Below are 20335 nucleotides of genomic sequence, written 5' to 3'. Positions count from 1 at the left end.
TGGCTGCTTGCTGACAGGGCAACACCCATTTAAGTGCAGCATGCACCTGAATTTGCAGAATTACCACGGAAACCATTGTTTACTTGCCATTCCATGAGGCTTTGACCTGTTGAAGAAATTCAATCTCAGGTGGGTTTTTTTTGCATTATTTCTGAATAGTGACACCTGACCTCAGTCAAAGTCTTTATGATTTCAATATATATTTGCAAGTAAAATGCAGCAGTTTTATTTATTTGTTCATTTATTTTAACCTGTGTTATCGAGGCATTCTACTTTATGTTCTGACTCCAAGACTCTTTAATTTAGAGAAAGATTTACATTTTTAGCTATTGTCTACTGTTTTCAAAAGTAAGTTTATAATGTAAAATATATGTTGGATATGTAATTGGACAGTGGTTTGACTCAGAGAAAAGTAATAAATTATCAAATGGCACGTGAGGGAATTAAAAAACGATCCATTGTATTTACCAGGGGTGTCAAACTCATTTTAGTTCAAGGGCCAAGTACAGACCAGTTCAATCACATGAGGGCCGCAGGTCTTAGGCGGTAAAACAAACATTAATGTGCCCAAGTTTGCACTTCTAGTTATGAATTAGACATACAATATGGAAGGCATCAACAATATCTACCGTAAGCAATAAGTGACGGATACTTATATATATTTTGTACTATGCCAATCTGAGATCTGAAAGATTAGATTCTCTAGTTTTATCAGAAAAAATAATTTTGTTCCTAGCTTGTTTCGTTCCTCCGTAATCAGCGGTTGAAAAGAGGCAAATTTCACACAAATCGCCAGTTTGTGACAAAAAGCTGAGTAAAACGTCTTTTTCTGAAAAAATCTATTAATGACTTTGAATCAATTTTTTTTGCTTTAGTGACACCTCCTATTTCCTATTATAAAACTACAAAAACAACACTGAGACCAGGCTTTTGATGGCAACATTATTATTATTTTGCTATCTAGGTCAGAGTTGAATGGTTTTCTTACTATATTTTGGCCATCCTCCAAGTCTCTCCCCCGTCATTCTCCCCACACGCAACTCTCTCCTCATCCCGGACATGCCGAGTGTCACCGCTTGCCACGTTTTTTGATCGTTTTCCCTCACCATCGCGACACTCTCAATAGTCCACTTAGTTCTACACATGCTCTGGTCGACAGTGAGCAGCTGTGAACTGGTGGGAACTCCAGCATCAACTCTCGTAGCACCATTTAACCATTTTCTGTCTTGCAAACTCCTTTCCTCTCCCTCTGAGTTCTGCCTATCACAGGTGATCTCTCATCCTAAGGTGCGCTGCTGCCACCTACATGTCACCAGTTGGTCACGACATCATGGTACAAGTTAGATATTCACAGGAGAGCTTTGTCACACTGTCTCCTAGCAAACCCAGCCGAAAAACACAATTAACATCTTTGGCAGTCAACGATACTAAACCAAAAAATGTCTTTAGATGTCTTTCGCAGTTATTTTTTGACCAATTTTTATTTAATTTGGGGAGATTTTGTGGAATAACTATAAAAAAAAATGTTCTTTCAACAACAATTTACAACTGAATTATTTGGTAATTTACACAAGGATTCACGTTTTCTCTCTCATTGTCACTTTCTCCTGCGGGCCGAATTGGATGTTCTGAAGGGCTGGATTTTGTTGATATTCTTTAGGATAACTCTGACAAACAGCACATTTATGCATAAGTCAAGCAGTGTCCAATTCAAAAGGAAAACTATGTTTCCAACAAATTATCAGCGGAAAATAATCCTACAAAAGGAAGGAAGGAAGGAAGGAAGGAAGGAAGGAAAGAAGCAGGAAAGTGTTAAAAAGCAGTGATGACAAACAGAGGAGTGACTCACCAGCCGAAGCAGAAAAGGGCCAAGTAAAGGCCCAATAGCGTAGCCACCACATGTCGGATGAAGGGACTGGTCTTACTGGGGTGGAGGTAGATCCGAAACAAAAGAGCCATCAGAAGGGCAAATAGCTGACATGCCACAAAGTTCACCTGAGGAGGAACGAAACATTGTACTTAAAGATGCAGGATGTAATTTTTTTTTGGCATCATTTGGTAAAAAATCCATAATCATCTTTGAGCATATTGTCATCCTAAGTGTTCTGAGCGGTCAGTGTATCTCTTCCCCTGGCTCTGTAAATGAAGTTTATAAATCCAAAAGCATGATGCTGGATGTCAGCCAATCAAAGATCTTTCTACAAACACGTGTGCTCCATGGGCTGTTTTGGGCAATACTATTGGCTGCTTGATTTAAGTCAGGCGCGTTCATGGACCATCAATAGTAAAGTGTTTATGGCAGACGTTCCAGCAGACGTCTCCATAACAGCGTTAGACACAACAGTTACATGGTAAATCAAGCGGAAAAAGGCAGAGCGAGGTGGAGAAGCAACAGTTGAAAGTCACAAACATACTCCAGAGGAACGGACCACTTTGCGTCTTCATGGATCCCCGTGACTGCGCAGGGTCCGCACCACGTACTGGCGTCAGAGGGAAAGTGAGGCCAGCCGAGATTAATCGCGTGTAAACCTTGGAAAATCGTATTCAAAGTGAATTCATTTTACTGTCTGAATGAGTAGCGATGGTTGTCACTCTGTCCTCAGCGGCAGCTGAGATCACAGCCGCCTGTGTGTGAGCTGTGTGAGGGGGACGAGCTGACAACACCAGCCGATGCTCAGGACAGTAACTACAGAGTGATACATGTAGTCCTGTTAGGGTCTCTAAAACACCAGAAAACTCTCCAATAACACAAGATAAGGTCCATACATTTTATTGAGAAAAAGGTTGCTAAGAGCGTTCACAAAAGATACCGGTAAGGGATGTTATAAGTTTCGGTTTGGAAACGGAGCACAGTGAGAATTCTACTTACTGCAGCTTTAATTGGTTTCATTCGCGATACTAAGCATTTGTGAGAGTAAAAACGCTCAAGAGTGGGAAAAAACAGAGCAAAATATCTTTCGCTTGTGACTGACTAAATCCTTAAGTCCCTTTGTTTGCTTTTCTGCTTCCATTTTGATTTATGACAGCAACTGACTACCCAGGACAATCGAAGGCCTCAGGGATGGTAGTGGAAATGTCAATGTGTTGAGCACAGGCTGTTCATTGTAAAAACCAGTGCAGTATTAAACAAAAACACTGCAACAAGTGTTAACAATACCCATCTATTTGACCTGCCTCACGTTAGCTTGACGTCCCATTAAGTGACACGTGTTTGCAGATACGCTAGCCCACCGATTTATATAGGTCATGTCAACAGATCTGTCTGGCCGGCATGCAAGTGAAAGGCTAGAAACGGCGTGAGAGCCATCCATTATCTATGCATGCTGCATGATTAATGAGAGTGAAAAGGGAGTGGGGCTGGATATAGCCTTAAGTACATAGGCCGCCCTCGTCTGTGCCGCCAAGAGTCATGGCCGCAAATCATCTGCAGCATTAGTCCGAGTGTTACATATGAGACGGACCCGAACGGCACTTGTAGCCGTTGTTTCTCTGTTCACATGTGACACACATGCACACCAAAGAGTGAGGCTCAACCACAGGGGGTGGCCTCTTTTCAACCTCTATTGCTACAAATGCTATTGTTTAAAAGATGGACCCGATTGAAGCATATGAGTATAATTACCAGACAATAGATCAGAATGAACATAAAACAAATGTCCATGTGGGGGTTCAAATGCTCCTGTCTGACCCTAAACCTAAATAGCAACAAATAAACAGGCAGACACAAATAGGAAAGACTACCTGCATGGGTCATTTTAGCAATGAATTCTGTTTCTGTGGCATTTAGAAGGAAACAATAAGCCTGACATACAACATGAGTGCAATGAATCCATTGATGAAACAAATGAAATAGGGTCATAAACATGGTCGTGATTCCAATCAGTCCACGCCTCTTTTTTATTACTTTGATGCAACTAACCAGAAACACTCAAATATCGCAAAGATTTTTACCCTTTCGTGTAAGGACTTTTCCGCTATTACACGTCACCAAACGTGACGTATTTGGTCACATGACCACTTCTCACAGAGAAAACATGGCGTGGTACGTGTGGACAGAAGAGACCGAGACATTTCCATCTTCGTGCAGCGATGTCTCACCGGGTAAGATTTCACGAGTTACGCGACTCCTGGCCAAAACAACCTTCAATGGAAGTGCAATTGTAATTTGTCAACATGTAGTCTTACTACAGTTCCACACATGCTTCCAGTTGAACAAGGAAGACGTCTTAAAACAGGGAAGTCTACGCTACCATCGGAACTATTGGAATCATCGGATGTCTTTAACCTCATCAAACCTGATAAGAGTTATGCAATTGTTGCACTTCCTTCAGGTATCACTGACTGTCCTGTCTGTTATAGAGTGTGCCACTCGTTTTGGGTTTATACATTCTTTACGTTTACAGGAAAGACTGTTTATGGGTCAATGACGTGACACCTAAATATTCTGTCCAACTGCATTTCTTTTAGTTTAAACAGGTTTAAATGCATAAAGATACACCAAATATGTACTAACTTAGTATATACAGTATGCACTGTGACTATGTAATTTATTCTGTTATTCAAAATGTCAAAAAATAATTTGGTGTGACTGTCTGGTCGTGACTGACATTTTGAAAAAAATCTTTAAAATTACTCTAGATCTATTAAAAATTATTTCCTCCCCTATTTTAGTTACATTATATTCCTGTATAAGATTTCAAAGTATTTATATATTTATTTCCATCATAATATTCATGCAAACCACACACATTTATTCACAATGCAATAGCTAGAAAAATCACAATCTGACTTGGTGAACTGTGCTCTCTCTGACATTGTAAACATTAAATAAAAACAGTCAACTACAAAAAATATAAACAGTAGTTAAAGACTAATATGTGGAAAACTGAATAAAATTATATAACAAGATAGTAAAATAATAATAACAATAACAATAATAATAATAGTGCAGTAGTAGGAGAAAATAATCACAGACAAAACAAATGACAAATCTCAGGCCATGGCTGTGGAGTGTATTGTGCATCACTACTTAAACAGTTTTATCAAGTACTGCAAACAAAGCCTTGGTGCAGAGTTTTTCTTACTTAAATATATCTTTTATCTTTTTATCATTAAAGCACTAAAGTCGAACTTAGTTGTGTGTCAATAGGTCGTAGTTTATTTTAATTCCATTTGCAGCTGTTCCCATCAGTCAGTCGTGAACACAAGTTGGCCTTGGTTTACTCAGGTTTCCTGATGCACTCAATCTAAACTATAGAAATGAATCAATACTCCTTTTCACATTTTTTGATTCCTCTGAGCCTTAGCCCCTCCCCCATATGAACATTAAAGCAATCCACAATCTACAGTTTTGGGTTTAGTTTCACGCTTTCATTACTTCTGAGCTGAAGGACATGATAACTTGTGCATGCATTTTTTTAATCTGCATATGTACGTTAATCAATGCTGGTTTCAGAAAGAATCTGGCAAACAGCAAACCCTAAACAGGAAGTTGAAAAACAAGTACACAAACAACCATTGAAAATAATGATATCCATCTTTTTTAAACAGCCTGAGTGGCAAGAAGGAAACCAGTCCCTTCCTGGTGTTTAAAAGCATTGCTTTGTTGAGAAGGAAACTGTAGGAAAGTGGAAGTGACATAGGAACCGTATGGTTTAGAGCTGAGACAAGCACAAGCCCATAAAAAGCACTGCAGAGACAGACGACTGTGGCAGAACAACTGACTGAACAACGGTCAGTGACAGATTTTACGGGACAGCTGTTATGAAGCTTAGAATCAGTTACAGTACATCAGTGGTTCCCAAAATGAGGGTTGCGGAGAAAATGCAGATAGATTTTAAGGGTCATAGCGAGAAGTGCAAAATTAGGGTCCAGTAAATTTTCACAGGGAATTTTTGGAATATTTATAAATATAAACCATTCATGTCAATTATCCATTGGAATTAACCAAATTTGAAGTAATTTTTCAAATCAGTGATGGTGATATTTTAGATGATGCTCAAACTTAATAAGGGCCAACCTTCAATTTTGGAAATTAGTTAATTTCTTGTCAATTCCGACATTTTGCAGCCCTAGTTAAAATGTTGTGCTTTTTTTTTAATTTTATCATTTTTAAATGGATGCTAATATTTATGTTTGGATATGATATCATAATTTTCAGTTAATTCCAACAAATAATATAATTATAAATAATAATTCCATGCAACGTTCATAATTTTTGAGAATTCCAAAAATTCCCAAGCTTTAGTTCCAGTGGAAATTTACTATAAATTTTACACCGCTTTGTAACTATGAATAGACAGGAATTACTCAAAATATATACATTTTCAAATTAACATTAAAAAACGATGAAAACTAATAGGGGTGCTGAAAAAAATCGATTCAGCGATTCAAAATGCATCCATATCGATTTTATTTATTTTTTACCTTTATTTAACCAGGAAAGTGTTTTCCACTGCAGGAGACATTGTAACTGCACAAAGAAGTGCTGAAACCTGGGCATGTTGACCAGCTTGTGTTTTTTCAAAAAAATCTAAAAAGAAAGTACTAACTTTCTGCATTTATTTGTTGTTCTAGGCATAAATACCTCAGTTAAGTTGCACTAAATTCATGTTGGTTTAAAAGCCACAGGCAGATTGTATGTAATTATTTTTTAATTTTAACTTGTTGACACATGTCATGTTAAAGCCAATGTTTTGAGTGTAAAATATGCCAATAAAATACATTTCACACATAATGTTCTCATGAAAGTGTACACATTTACAGATTAGTTGTTTCTTAAGTCATATATATACAGTATATATATACAGTATATATATATATATATATATATATATATATATTAAAAAAATTGCCTTAATCTTTAATATCGGGATATATTGTATCGTAGCGTGACCTATGTATCGAGATACGAATCGTATCGCCAGATGTCAGGCAATACACACCCCTAACAACTAATAATCCAATGTGGTTTAAATCAGTAACATTCTTAATCATAAAATCTATAGTTAGCATTTATTGTTGACATTGGATTGCTGGTGCCTCAACAGTTTTGGGGTAAAAACTGTTTTTGTACAGGTGTGATTATTATTATTGATAAATTGACTATTTTAACATGCACAACCCTTAATCAAATTCAATTCAACTTTATTTATATTGCGCAAATTACAACAAAAGTCATTTCAAAGTGCTATCAAAATATAAAATTTGTAATGAGAAAAATCCACATGAACAAGCATTAGCGACAGTGGGAAGAAAAAAAATCTCCCTTTTAACAGGAAGAAATCTAGTGCAATAATGTGGACCTGATAAATGATTGTCAATAGATTTACTAACTCACTGTCACTTTACTTAAGGCTGTGCAATTAACTGAAATTCGATTACGAATCTGATTATTACACAACGATAAAAAAAACAAAAATCGAGAGAAAAAGATTATTTAAAAAAATATATAATTTTAATGTAAATTTTTTCAATTATACATATGTTTTATTTGCTAAATAAAACAAACTTCCATGATTTAGGATATCAACAAAGAATATAGCTTGGCACACATGAGTAAAAAACGATTATTAATACTAACTTTGAATTGTTTAATGCACGCGCATAAACAACTCAAAGTTAGTACATACTTGATTTAAGAGTTTGAAGAATTTTATCTATGTTAAGAATATATTTGACATTGTTTTGTACAAAAAATAAATAACTTTTATGTTGAAAAATAATAGTTTGAATAATCGTGATTTCAATTATGACTAAATTAATTATGATTATAATTTCTTCTATAATCAAGGAGCCCTACTGTCACTGGTATAAAAAGGTAGACTATGTAATGTGACTTTTTTCTGACTTTTAAAGAATCGTATTCAACAGATATGTGGTAGAATTAGACCAAAACGTACATACGATGCACATCAAAAACAACAGCAGTGAGGCTACTGTCTGTATTGTATTTTATGTTTATATGTTTATGGCATTTCAAGTGATGCGGCTCATGCTTGACTTTATTCACAGGGTCAGTGAAGAGTCTGGATGGAAAGCTGACACTGAAACAGAGAGGCAGCCGTTGATGAATAACTGGCATGGTAAACATAGCTTGGAAAGCACGGCTCTGGTCTTAGCAACACTTACATAATGAAACCACGTGCTAGACGAAGCTTCGCTCACAGATGTGATTTTTCTGCCATGCATTCAAAGCTCCGACTACGGCTCTACGTTAAAAAAATGTCTTTACACTAAAAGTAGCGTACACCCTCCTCTATCAAAACGATAATAGTAGTAAAAACAATGTAGCGATACAATTAAGATATTAGATGCACCGCAGTTCAAGTGTGTGTTCTCTCAGTTTGTCTGCAGTGTTGTTTATTGTATAAACACTTTGCTGTTGACAGGCCTCGGTGCCATGGTAGGTTGGTAGTTCATTCATAATACATGGATCTGCTGTTCCATTATTGATTCACTCTGAAGGCAACTTTACCCTGGGGCATCGCGCTCTCATTGTTTCAAAATATAAGCAAGTTATCCAAGCTGCTGGATAATTTTAGATTCAAAGACAGCAAAAAAGAGAAAATGCACAAGAGAAAACTTCCTAATGTTTATTCCTTTGAGAGAAACGCACTTAGAGAGAAGGAGGACTAAGTAAGGTGTTGTTTGGTACGGGACATTTTTTTTTTTTAGTTTTTTTTTTTTTAATCGATTACACACAAACAGTAATAAACAGACAAAACTAGGTGATATAGACCAAAACAAATATGTAAATGGTTGTTTTTTTTCTCAATAAAGAAGTACCAGAATTTCTAAAAACACAAGCACAAATATTAACCAACAGCTGCGATGTATCAACATGATGCTTCTTATGGCTTTTTATCTCATAAGGGACAGGATGCATAAGGCTTCCAACTTTCCGTGATCGTGGAAAACAGACGAAAAAAGACGTAACGCAATCTGAGGCGTTTTTTTTTTTTTTTTTTTTTTTTTTCTTTATTTACTTAAAGAGTAACTAAAGCTTAAAAACACTTTTTTCTGTTGCAAACAAATGTATTTGGGTATAAAGTAGTGCTCCTGGTCCAACTCTCAACATTTTTGTCAATTTGGCATATTTTATTGTAAAAGATCACAGTGACTTCCCTCTATGTGTTGAAACCCGGCTATTAGAATGGAATTTTGCTATTGGCTGAGAACGAGATTCTGTGACATCATTGGGCCATTTGTTGGCTCCGCCCCTCCTATAAAAACAAGCACCTGTCAACTCTGTGGTGAGTATATTGGATTGAGAGCGAATAGAGCGCTATAATGAACTTAAAGTAGCTAGCTAACATGGCATGGATTGTTCTTTGGAGATTTTATAGTATAGACTGGGAGTGTCTTAACTGCTCCAGGAGCCCCGCCCATAATCAAGGCATTTTTTTTTCATTTCCAGCCTAGTGGCAGGTCAGCAAAAACCTCAGGGTTTAGTTACACTTCAACATCGAGCCCCACATGACACAGAAATGCCTTACGTGCATATTCCAGGACAATACAACACTATTTTTCACCAGAAAACAAGTTACTGAATATCTAGAAATTTTGACAAATGGACAATTATGTCCAAACTGTCAACCTTGTAACCTTGTACTTTTATGAAACAATTGAAATTGCTTGAGATTACTTTACGGCGTATCTTTTTTTTCTCTCTCCATGGATGGTAACAGGCTTTACAACTCACATTCAATCTGCATGTGCTGCAAACCACAGAGTTGTCCCACTAAGGCATACGTATGAAATATAACCGTATAGATAATTATCATTATAATGCTTTAAAGAGAATCCAAGTGGTACAACTTAATATAAATTATCTCATTGAATAAACAGCTTATTCTTGCAACAAGCTAATAAATTCCAGGTTTTAACCACAACCCATTTTAGTTATGCAAAGAACAAAGAATTGGGGCAAAAGCTGCACAGGGCCAAACAGGCAAAAACATGATTTCTATTTATCCTGATTAACATTCTATTGACATTAGGTAATTGCCTGTGTCTTGCGTGTAATGAGAATGCTAAAGAAACCGAGTCTAGAAGGTTCCTGTGGGGCTTGGAGACAAACAACAAACATCCAACCAATCAAACTGGCAGGTCGAGTCTGACCTGCGTGTGCTCTTCTCCTGACAAGCATTACTCTCTCACACCAGACACAAACAACTGGGGAAATATCACTTTTCATGATCAGCAGGACCCTCATCCTTCCCAGAGCACAAACTGTATTTAGCACCCACAGCTTAAAATAGTCGTACGCTTCACTGTTCGCCTTTCAATCCTTCTGCGTACGTCAGAGTGTGCATCCATGAATTGAGAGGTAAAATTTAGACAGTCATTAGCATAAAACCCATTTTCCGTGTCATTAAGTCAAGCCCTCTCCCTGCATTCCTCAGTCTGTGTGACGTCACACACTCCTGTCCAACTCCACCATGACTCATGCACTTTCATGCCAGATAACTTTTCATTCAGACTCAACTAGTGTTACACTCTGACGTTTATCTAACAAAATTCTACTGGAAAAATCTATGCCCTTCTTGATCCACTTTAGGAGCACTGGAATGTAAAGAGCAGTTGATGATAGAAAGTTGGAAAAAAGCAGTGATGTCTGCTTTAGAGGGAGCTAATGAGTAGGGATGGGAATTGATAAAAAAAAATTTAGCGATTCAGATTCCATTATCAATACTGTTTATCGATTCGATTACTTATCAATTCTCTTATGGATTCTCATTGGGAGGGAATGAAATAATATAAATGGATTTGTTTGCTTTAACTCTTTATTATATTATCTTTGTCTCTTTAATTTCCTGCAGGAATATCAGCTCTCTTTTAATCCAGCAGGTATAGATTGTTTTCACTGGATAATAATATATACAATATATGACACTTTGGCTCCAAACATTTGAGAATATTTACAGTGCTGCTTTTGAACTTGAACAACTTGATCCAAAACTAATTCAAACAAATAATTCTTCTGTAAAAAATAACCAAAAGTACAGCTGCACTTATGTATTTAAACAGCAAAGCTCTCGTTAATTGACTTTGTTTACATTTTTATAAATGAACCTTCAGAGACGCCGTCCCCGTTGTTACATGTGACGTCATCAGCCGTGTGTGTGAAGATGTGAAAGAGCAAACTAAAGACAACGATCAGTACCAGTACCATCGGATTACTGGGAACCGGTTCTCAGAAAGAACCGGTTTTCGATTCCCATCCCTACTTATGAAACATGGAGAACTATGTTAAATGCACCAATATGATAAAATAATACACAGTGGTTGGATCTATTGGTCTGAACAAGCTGGTCTGATCAAGATCGGGTTCGGCCACCTGCACAAGCACCGCTACACAGTAGCTGCATTTCCATTACCAATAAAAACTGGTAATGAAAGACTTGAATTTCAAAACACAGCTAGTGTAAGCCTCTGCGCATTGCATTATTGAAGGTGGAGATCAGTAGATGGATGCATAGAAGAGTGTTTCTTTCATTCTTATATTGATTTTTTCTGTTTCTTTGCCAGACATGGAGGACAGTAGCTGAGTTTCCATTACAGTTTTTTGCAAAATAAAAGCAATGTTTCTAAATGCCGACAAAGTGTTTTCATTGAAGATTGTTTTGGGGAGGAGCCTTGTTTCCTTTGTTGTTAAGAAACAGAATCAGAAAAGGTTTTATTCGCCAAGTACAGTTAAAAACAGTGCTCGGATTTTAACTTGAAAAATTTAGATTTTTTAGTTTATTGTCTTTCGTGGCAGTAATAATTTTTTTTTAAATATAATGATGAGAAATGTCTCGGCCTCCTCTTCTGCCAAACCATATCGCACCATGTTTTCTTGGAGAGAAGTGGTCGGTCATGTGACCAGGTACGTCCAGTCCTTTGACGTGTAACTGCGGGAAAAAGTGTTTGAAACGTCTAAAAAAAACCTCATGAAAGCAGAAACTTTTTAGCAATATTTTAGTGTTTTTTTTTCCGAAATTCAGGTGTTTCCATTACCAGTTGTTATTGCGCTTTACCAAGGGTAATGGAAATGCAGCTAGTGATTGGCTTGACACCATTTTTGTTGTAGTTTGTTCCCAGCATTGATATCACCTCACTCGTCAAAACATTTGGATCCTTCCATCTAAGCCTCAAGATAAACATCTATCATCGTTTTGTCACAACTTTCAGTCCGTGAAAACACCAGAAATGTGTTGAGAAGTAAAAACACTTCTAAACGGGACTCCACATCCCACAATGCAATGCACAAAACTTTTCCAACAATGTCAATAAATGGATACAGTGGAGATAGAACACAAACTTTCAACATTTTAAATTTTTTTTCGAGCAAAAGATCTTCAATTTATTAATCAACGAAGGCTACACTACGTCTTTACTGTATCTGATTAAAAAAATATCGACAGCATTCTCCATGTTTCCCAATCTCTTTGTCAATATGGGGGCGGGGCTTCACTGTTACTCCAACACTGCCACTACAGTCGTCAAGCCACATTCCATAACACCTGACGACCTGTCATGGCACAGTGATTAGAAATCACATGCTGTATCCGAATAGTCCCTCCTATCTCCTTTCCTATCCACTTTTCCTTAACCCTCGTAAGTGTTTAAGTGGCGGCTATGATAAAGAGTTTTCCAATTCTCTAAAAGCTAAGGAAAGGAGGCTCAATGCTTCCTTTATAACCTCCTTTAGCCTAGGAAACACTGATGCATCCTTTACCGAAAGAGACCAGATAAAGTTGCCCCACAATTCATTGCAGCGACAACATTTGAAGGGACCCGCTTATCCGAAAACAGAGCAATCTGTCTTTCAAGAAAATGGGATAAGAGACATTTTTAGCCACATAATGTTTTATTCAACATATTTCATTCACCTAGGAATGCTTTGTGCGGTTGTACATGTGTGTGCTCACAACGTTATGTAGGCCTATACAGTATCTTGCATAAATGTAACAATTTCAAACATCATCATACTTATTCTGGATTAATGTTGATTTCTGAGTGGAAGGTGAGTGTCAATCCTTGTGATATTTGAGATTATATTAGCGGTTAGAGGCACAGGGGAAAGTGTTATAATTGTGCTTTTAGTAGTCCATTTTTGGAAATTTGTCATTTTTTCACTAACCTTAACCACCGTCGGATAATTATGTCACCTAGTGGAAGTGCGTCTGATTGTCAAAACAACGTGAGCTCCTTTCCTCGTGGTTAAGGAAAAGTGGATAGGAAAGGACATAGGAGGGACTATTCGGACACAGCCACAGAGTAAAGACTACTTTGCTGATAAATGAGCCGCAATCCGTCTCCTCCAAACTAAACACATTCCTCTATCTGTGTTTTCTCAGTCGGCGTGGAAACAAGAGTGTTTTTGTATTTTCCTTCAAACAGCGCTTTCAATTGTTTTCTGCCCCTGAAGCTTCCCCTTTAAACAATCAACCCACACATTAAAGAATGAGAACTCTCAACTCAGATCACGTCACATGGCTACAAGCCTCCGATGATTGATTCAAGCCCACATTTAAAAGCAAAAGATGCTTTGGTTACATGCAGTGACTCCGGGACACATCATGGGTGTAAAAACTCTGCACCCTGAGCTCCTCTCACACTCCACAGCTCCTAGTTAGGCTCGACTGTCAAGCGGGCTATTTATAGCCCAACAATTCACAAGGCAACCAGCTGCACCGGGCCAAAAAAGTGTGTGAAGCAGAGAAAAGCTCTGAAGCAAAGTGTCACCAATGCCCTGAGAAATCCCCCCCAGAGCCAAATAAGACTGTGTACCAGTAACAAACACAGACCTTCAAATTAAGACAGCATCTCAGTGCAAGAGATGGGACGTTGTGTATATTAGCTCCTAGGAAGAACTTTGGAAGATATGTGCAACTTTTAGGAAGCAGCTGCCAACCATAAAATTTACATGAGCTAAAGTATAATTATAAAAGCAGAAGGAAAGATAGGAAGAATGTCTGCAGGAAGTCGCAAATGTTCAGAAGAAGCTGAATTTTTTTGCATCTAATTAACTTAGTTAACTTGAAGTCTATAATGTTTACACTGTGATCACAGGAAAAATACAAAAAAAAAAAACTCAAAATGTAAATGTTACTAATACTTGGTAAAATCATTAAATATATCATTGCCGTACTTACTTTTTGTGTGATTAATCAGATATAGGGGCTCCAATTTTCTGTGATTATAAAAAACAAAAAATGAAGAAATAGAAATTGCAATATTGACTTTTTGATTTATTTATTTTTTTAAATCAAGTCAAAATTGCATCTGACGCTGAATGTACCCTCAAATGCAGTTTTTTTTTGCAAAATATCACATTTACACGCAATTTATCTCCATAAACAGGCGTTCAGAGAGACAGAAATGTAATTTCTTCAGCAAAATCTTACATAATCCGACGCAAAATGATATGTTTACCAAATAGGGAATGTAGGGAATCTTTTCGCGCAAAACACAGCATTTACACAAGTGACATTTACAAATCATTTTTATACACTGCCAAGGAACTGCTGTCAAGTGCAGAATCTGTGATGTCACAAAGACAACAAAGTTTGAATGGAACACTTCACGGTTCATGCATTGAAGATGAATGAGTCACAAAGTGGTACAGAGGTTTCAAAAAGCTGTGCAAAGGGCATAGAAAGTTAAAGAATAGCTGAAAGATATCTCAAGATCATTTGTTTTTTACCTCTTCTTACTTTGTCACATAAAACAGAAACCAACAAAACAGTCTAACCAAATCAAATGTCAGCATCAGTTATTTTTAACCACCGTGAAACACTCTTGTGTGTTGGGTACAAGTGTTTCATTTCCTCCTAAAGATGCTGCTACTTAAACCCCTTCATTATTTTCCAATAAAGCTGCAGTTGTACAATGTTTGATGGGATTTTAATCAAAGAATAAGAAGGGCTAGGACTCCAAAACAAAGGTCAAACATAAAATAGCTTTTGCAGGGTCAATGGGAATAATAATAATAAAAACACAATCTACAAGCTGATTACAAGTGACCATGGGCTGCCTGATGATAAATACCGTTTCAAGGCAGACTTTAAAAATAGAGAACTCAAGGCTCCGATTTTCCTGAATTCGTTTACCCATTTTTGTTAGGTTTTATTTTCATTTCATCAGCTTTTTCTAATCAGACGTCATTACTAGCTTTAAAACTTCCTGGAATTATACCAAACACTCTTAATAAGGTTAATAAAGTTAACTATTGTTACACCTTTAATATTTCTCCACTGAATGCTGTATTAACATCTGTCCATATGCTAAAGTTGCTACACATTAGACCAACCATTTTCCTTTGTAAAATTGCATGAAAATGTATATAAAAAAACAATAATAATAATAATAATAATGATAATACCAATATTGACATTTTCCGTGTAAGGAAATACTTTTTTTTCCCCATCCATTTTCCACGATCACAGAAAATTGAAGCCCCTTATGATGCGGTTTTATGGTTCATGGGAGCATTGTCTATTACAGAAATCTATAATTAATCTCAGAATAAAAATACACACAAAAGACCAATACTTGGAACAATAATATTGTCTCTTTTATAAATAAATAAATAAATATTTAATTACTTTGAAAAATAATGTTACCTACTTTTTGAAATTGGAGCCAGATCACAACAAAAGCAATTTATATTAATATTAGTCTTAAAGTTGGTCATCGGTAAAACAGTGATTTCCTAAACATTAATGCACAAAGGTTCTGAGGCGTAGATGAATGGGAGACGATCGTGTAAGTCAACATTGCAGGTGACTGCTGCTTCTTTAAGGGTAATCAATACTCAGACGAGCAGCTTATTGGTGCGAAGAGCCACTTGGAAGTTAAGCAAGTGTGACCGAGTTGCTCTGTGCGCTGCTTAAGAATTACCTGAAGCCTTTGTTGAGATAAGTTTAAAATAAATAAATAAATGAAAACCACACGTACCTATTCTTAAATACTTGCCTTTAGCAGGGGCTCTGATTATATGTGTTCGGAAAACGGACAAAAAATAATAATTAACTTGACAAAGTTATGACAAAGTTATTATTCATTTTTAGATTTTTTTTTTTTTAACAAAATCACACTGAAATTTCAATGTGAAACAGAATATACCATCACATGCATGTTTTGGGAAAATGTATCAATATTTGTCTGCGCAAATGGGCGGTCAGAAGGACGAAATGTCAATTCTCGCGCAAAATATGACAGTTCACATGGAGATGAATAATGAATGTTTTGGGACAATAACAAAACATTTTCTAATGTAGAACAGGTGGCATAATGTGCAGCAACTTTAGCAAACGAACAAATGTAAAATCTCAGGCAAAGATTTTGTGTGATTTCCACGATTCACAATTATAACAGAAATATGAACGTCGTGCAATGATTTTGGAAAGTTTAAAAACTAATAACAAAAACTGATTAGGGCAAGCCAATTAATTAAATGAAAACAAAACAGAAATGGTTAAAATGAAACAAAATTGGGGACATTTTAAAATGAAAAAGTCTACTTAAAAAAAGAAAGTGTACTGCGGTACGAGTACTAGTGGTTTGTCTATTGATGATGACCATAAATATATACAGAGATTTAAATAGAGATGTCCCGATAAGACTTTTTCACTTCCGATATTATACCGATATTACAGCCTTGCATATCGGCCGATACCGATATTGATCCGATATCAGAAGAATCATAATAAAAAAAGTAATAATTACTTACTTTGTAGTGTGGAATGTTAGAAAAGGCTTGATCAAGTGATGTTACTCAGAGAACAATAGTCAGCAACAGTAGGTATGACAAAAACTGACCCATTTATTGTTAACAGATTGGTTACATACATTGTAACCTTCAACATAATATCTACAGTATTCTACAATTGAATAAAATAAATAAAAAAATGAATTTGAAAAAAAAAAAATATATATATATATATATATATATATTTTTTTTATTTTTTTTTTTTAAATCAGAATAAAAAAAAAAAATCGTAAAATCCAGAAATGTGAATCCGATATTCGTTTTCAGGCTAATATCCATTATCGATATCGGATCAGGACACCCCTACATATAATTGTAACTCAATCTTAGGGCTCTATAAAATCCGTGTTAACGAAATCGCGAACGGAATCGACCAATAAAAACGTTTAAACGCGGAAATGAACAAAATAGGCATGAAACGCCGTCACCGTGGTGCACAGAACGTTTTTTATGGGGAAATGTTTCTGGGGACAGCTTATTAGGCGCACCGCCCTCTCTCCTCCTGTCCTGGCTGCATTAAACTTAAATCACCACCAACACCTTCTAAAACAATGCAAATCATCACTGACTCCTAACTACAGAACCTCTAGTGCCAGTTTAACTTTGCTGTGCCTGTAAAGCTCCATCTGTTTTTCGTGTAGTGCAGCGGTGCTCCGTGAAAACGTGATCAACTTTAATCACCTGCTCAGTGTTCGAACTGTTATGCCTGGCTAACTAAGAATAACTCCGTCCGTGTTGTCCTTTAGTTCTAGGTACACATTCACAGTTAGCAAGCTACCTCAAGTACAACCGTTCCAGTGGGAACTTCTGGTTTACAAAATAAAAGTCCGTTGGAGCAACGTTATTAGAATGTTACATTCTAACATCACATCAGAGCTACAGTAAAATGCATGTTGAAATAATGAATTAATAAAAAATTAACTGATGAAACAATAATGAAAACAATCAAAGTTTATACTAAATTGATTTTTTTTTATTTATTTTTTTTTTAATTAAGCAATGAAAAATGTAATGTTTTTTTCTAGTTAGAGAGTGCATGGCTTATTAGCCAAAACATTGTTTTCTTTTGTTTTTTAACTTCAGTGTATTGCATGGTGTTACTTTCGTCCTGACTATGGGGAACAAAAGTAACAAAGTGCAACATCTAGTCAACGTCAAATTCGACAATACACAGAAGATAGGTTAATTTAAACTAAATTGATCAGAACTTAATCAATAAACCTCATCAGATTCAGTAAACCATTGATCCCTGAGAGGAAATCAGGTGACATTAATGCTGTCCTCATACATCTTTATATGACAAATTAATAATTAAAAAGGAGAAGTCAGAATAATCCATGACACTACAACTTATATCTACCTTTTAATTGTGTGTACTTTATTTTTGACATACATTTTTGTTTAATTATGAGTTTTTTTATTTATCATTATTTATTTTGTTTCCTCACAGGAGTTAAAAACTAATATTTTCTTTAAAAAATTTATAAATATTTCTAAAAAAGCGGAATTTAAAAAATTAAAGTGGAAAAAACGGAATTTGGAAAAAAACAAAACGGATTTTATAGGGCCCTACAATCTTAGCAGGTCCTTTACACATTGATGTGATACCTGTAACTTTACCAAATAAAAAGGCTATAGAACAGTTCAGTTGAGGTTGAATCTTTGTGAATCCATGAATCCACGATTCATGAATAAAGGTGTAGTTTTTTAAGCTGAAAAAACAAGTGGGGGCAAACTCTGCTACTGTATGTACTTTCATTCATTGTTTTCAGCGCACTGTTCAGACATGAAAGTGAAACAAGTAAAGACTAAAACCCATTTTTCCTACAATGCAGCTACTTTTGAACTCTTCTCCAGAATAACCCAGAGGCAAACCTTTAATGCTGGATTATCTAAGTAGACAAAATGTCAAATATGTGAAGGTGCTTGGCCTGGAAGAAGCAGCTTCCCAAAGGAAAACCATCACAGCAAAAATTAAACTGAGAATCTACACTGGAGAGTGAAGGTTTGTTTTCTATAGAAACCCAATCCAGCCTCATAATTAGGGCTGGGAATCAAAAACTGGTTCTTTCTGAGAACCGGTTCCCAGTAATCTAATTCCTGGGAATCATTTGTTCGCTTGTATTTTAATTCCGCTTATTGGTTCCTCTTACATCACAAATACGTAACGATCCTTCCACCGTATAGATGTTTGCTGTCCACCGCGGAGAATCCACCTCCATCGCTGTCCTCCGTCTCTGTTGCTACGCTAGTCACTTCCGGGTTCTGTACACTTGCGCTAAAGTTGCTTCTTTCACAGACTTTTCTTCCGAAAAAAACAAACTTCCACAAGAACACACACCTCGTTGCCAGTTTATGTCCTCATAACAAGCAATGAGACACGGGAGACGGACTGGTACTGATCGTTGTCTTTAGTTTGTACGCGCGCGCACGCACACGCACGCGCGCACACGCGCACACACACACACACACACACACACACACACACACACACACACACACACACACACACACACACACACACACACACACACACACACACACACACACACACACACACACACACACACACACACACACACACACACACACACACACACACACACACACACACACACACACACACACACACACACCCCCACCCACCCACCCACCCACCCACCCACCCACCCACCCACCCACCCACCCACCCACCCACCCACCCACCCACACCTCCCTCTGAACAAACAAACAAAACGGGGACGGCGTCTCTGAAGGTCCATTTATAGAAATGTAAACAAAGGCTAAACTAAAGCTTTACTGTTTATATACATAACAAGTGCAGCTATAATTTTGGTGAATACGTTCTTTTTTACAGAATAATTATTTGTTTTATGTCTGAATTAGTTTTGGATCAAGTTGTTCAAGTTCAAAAGGACGACTATAAATATTCTCAAATGTTTGTTGCCAAAATGTGTCATATGTTGTAATAATAATAAATCATTTATATAGTGCTTTTGTATATATTATTATCCAGTGAAAACAATCTATACCTGGTGGATTAAAAGAGAGCTGATATTCCTGTAGGAAATTAAAGAAACAAAGATAATATAATAAAGAGTTAAAGCAAACAAATCCATTTGTATTATTTAATTCCCTATCCCAATGAGAATTGGTAAGGAATCGAATCGATAAGCAGTATCGATAATGGAATCGGAATCGCTAAATTCTTATTAATTTCCATCCCTACTCATAATACCATGTCATTACCATCAGAGCTAATGAGATAGTGAAGCTGAGTCATGCAGAAGTCCATGGAATGAAAGATTACCAAACTGAGGACAGACAGTTAATAAATACACTATGTTCTTATTTCATCCAGACACAACTGGAAACAAGGCTCGAAGATGGTTTGCCATAATATTTGATTAAGCATTATTATTAAACACTAACAATCCTTTAAAGCGGCTGAGGACGATGACTAACATTTATAACACAGATAAAGACACAGCGTAGGCGTCAAAGATCAACAACTCAAAGGTATTTCTATCAAAAAAAGAACAAATTGAGCATGTAGTGCATTTACATTAGATA

At 36.5% G+C, this 20335-nt stretch overlaps 1 protein-coding gene across 3 annotated transcripts in view; it reads right to left on the bottom strand.

Annotated features, from left to right (window-relative positions):
• Positions 1–20335, bottom strand: part of mboat2a (membrane bound O-acyltransferase domain containing 2a) — a 56584-nt gene that overhangs the window by 29262 nt on the left and 6987 nt on the right. For 2 of the 3 annotated variants that reach the window (XM_028437765.1, XM_028437767.1), the window contains exon 2: positions 1850–1995. The exons of the other annotated variant lie outside the window; for it this stretch is intronic. In XM_028437765.1, coding sequence (XP_028293566.1) covers positions 1850–1995 — 146 coding nt within the window. The remainder of the gene's footprint in view (positions 1–1849; positions 1996–20335) is intronic. 3 annotated transcript variants of the gene reach the window in all.

Source organism: Gouania willdenowi, chromosome 22 (genome assembly GCF_900634775.1).
Source record: "Gouania willdenowi chromosome 22, fGouWil2.1, whole genome shotgun sequence".
NCBI classification, from domain to species: Eukaryota; Metazoa; Chordata; class Actinopteri; order Blenniiformes; family Gobiesocidae; genus Gouania; species Gouania willdenowi.
The sequence above is the reverse complement of the archived record's forward strand: the minus strand, read 5'-3'. Positions and strand labels throughout refer to the sequence as shown.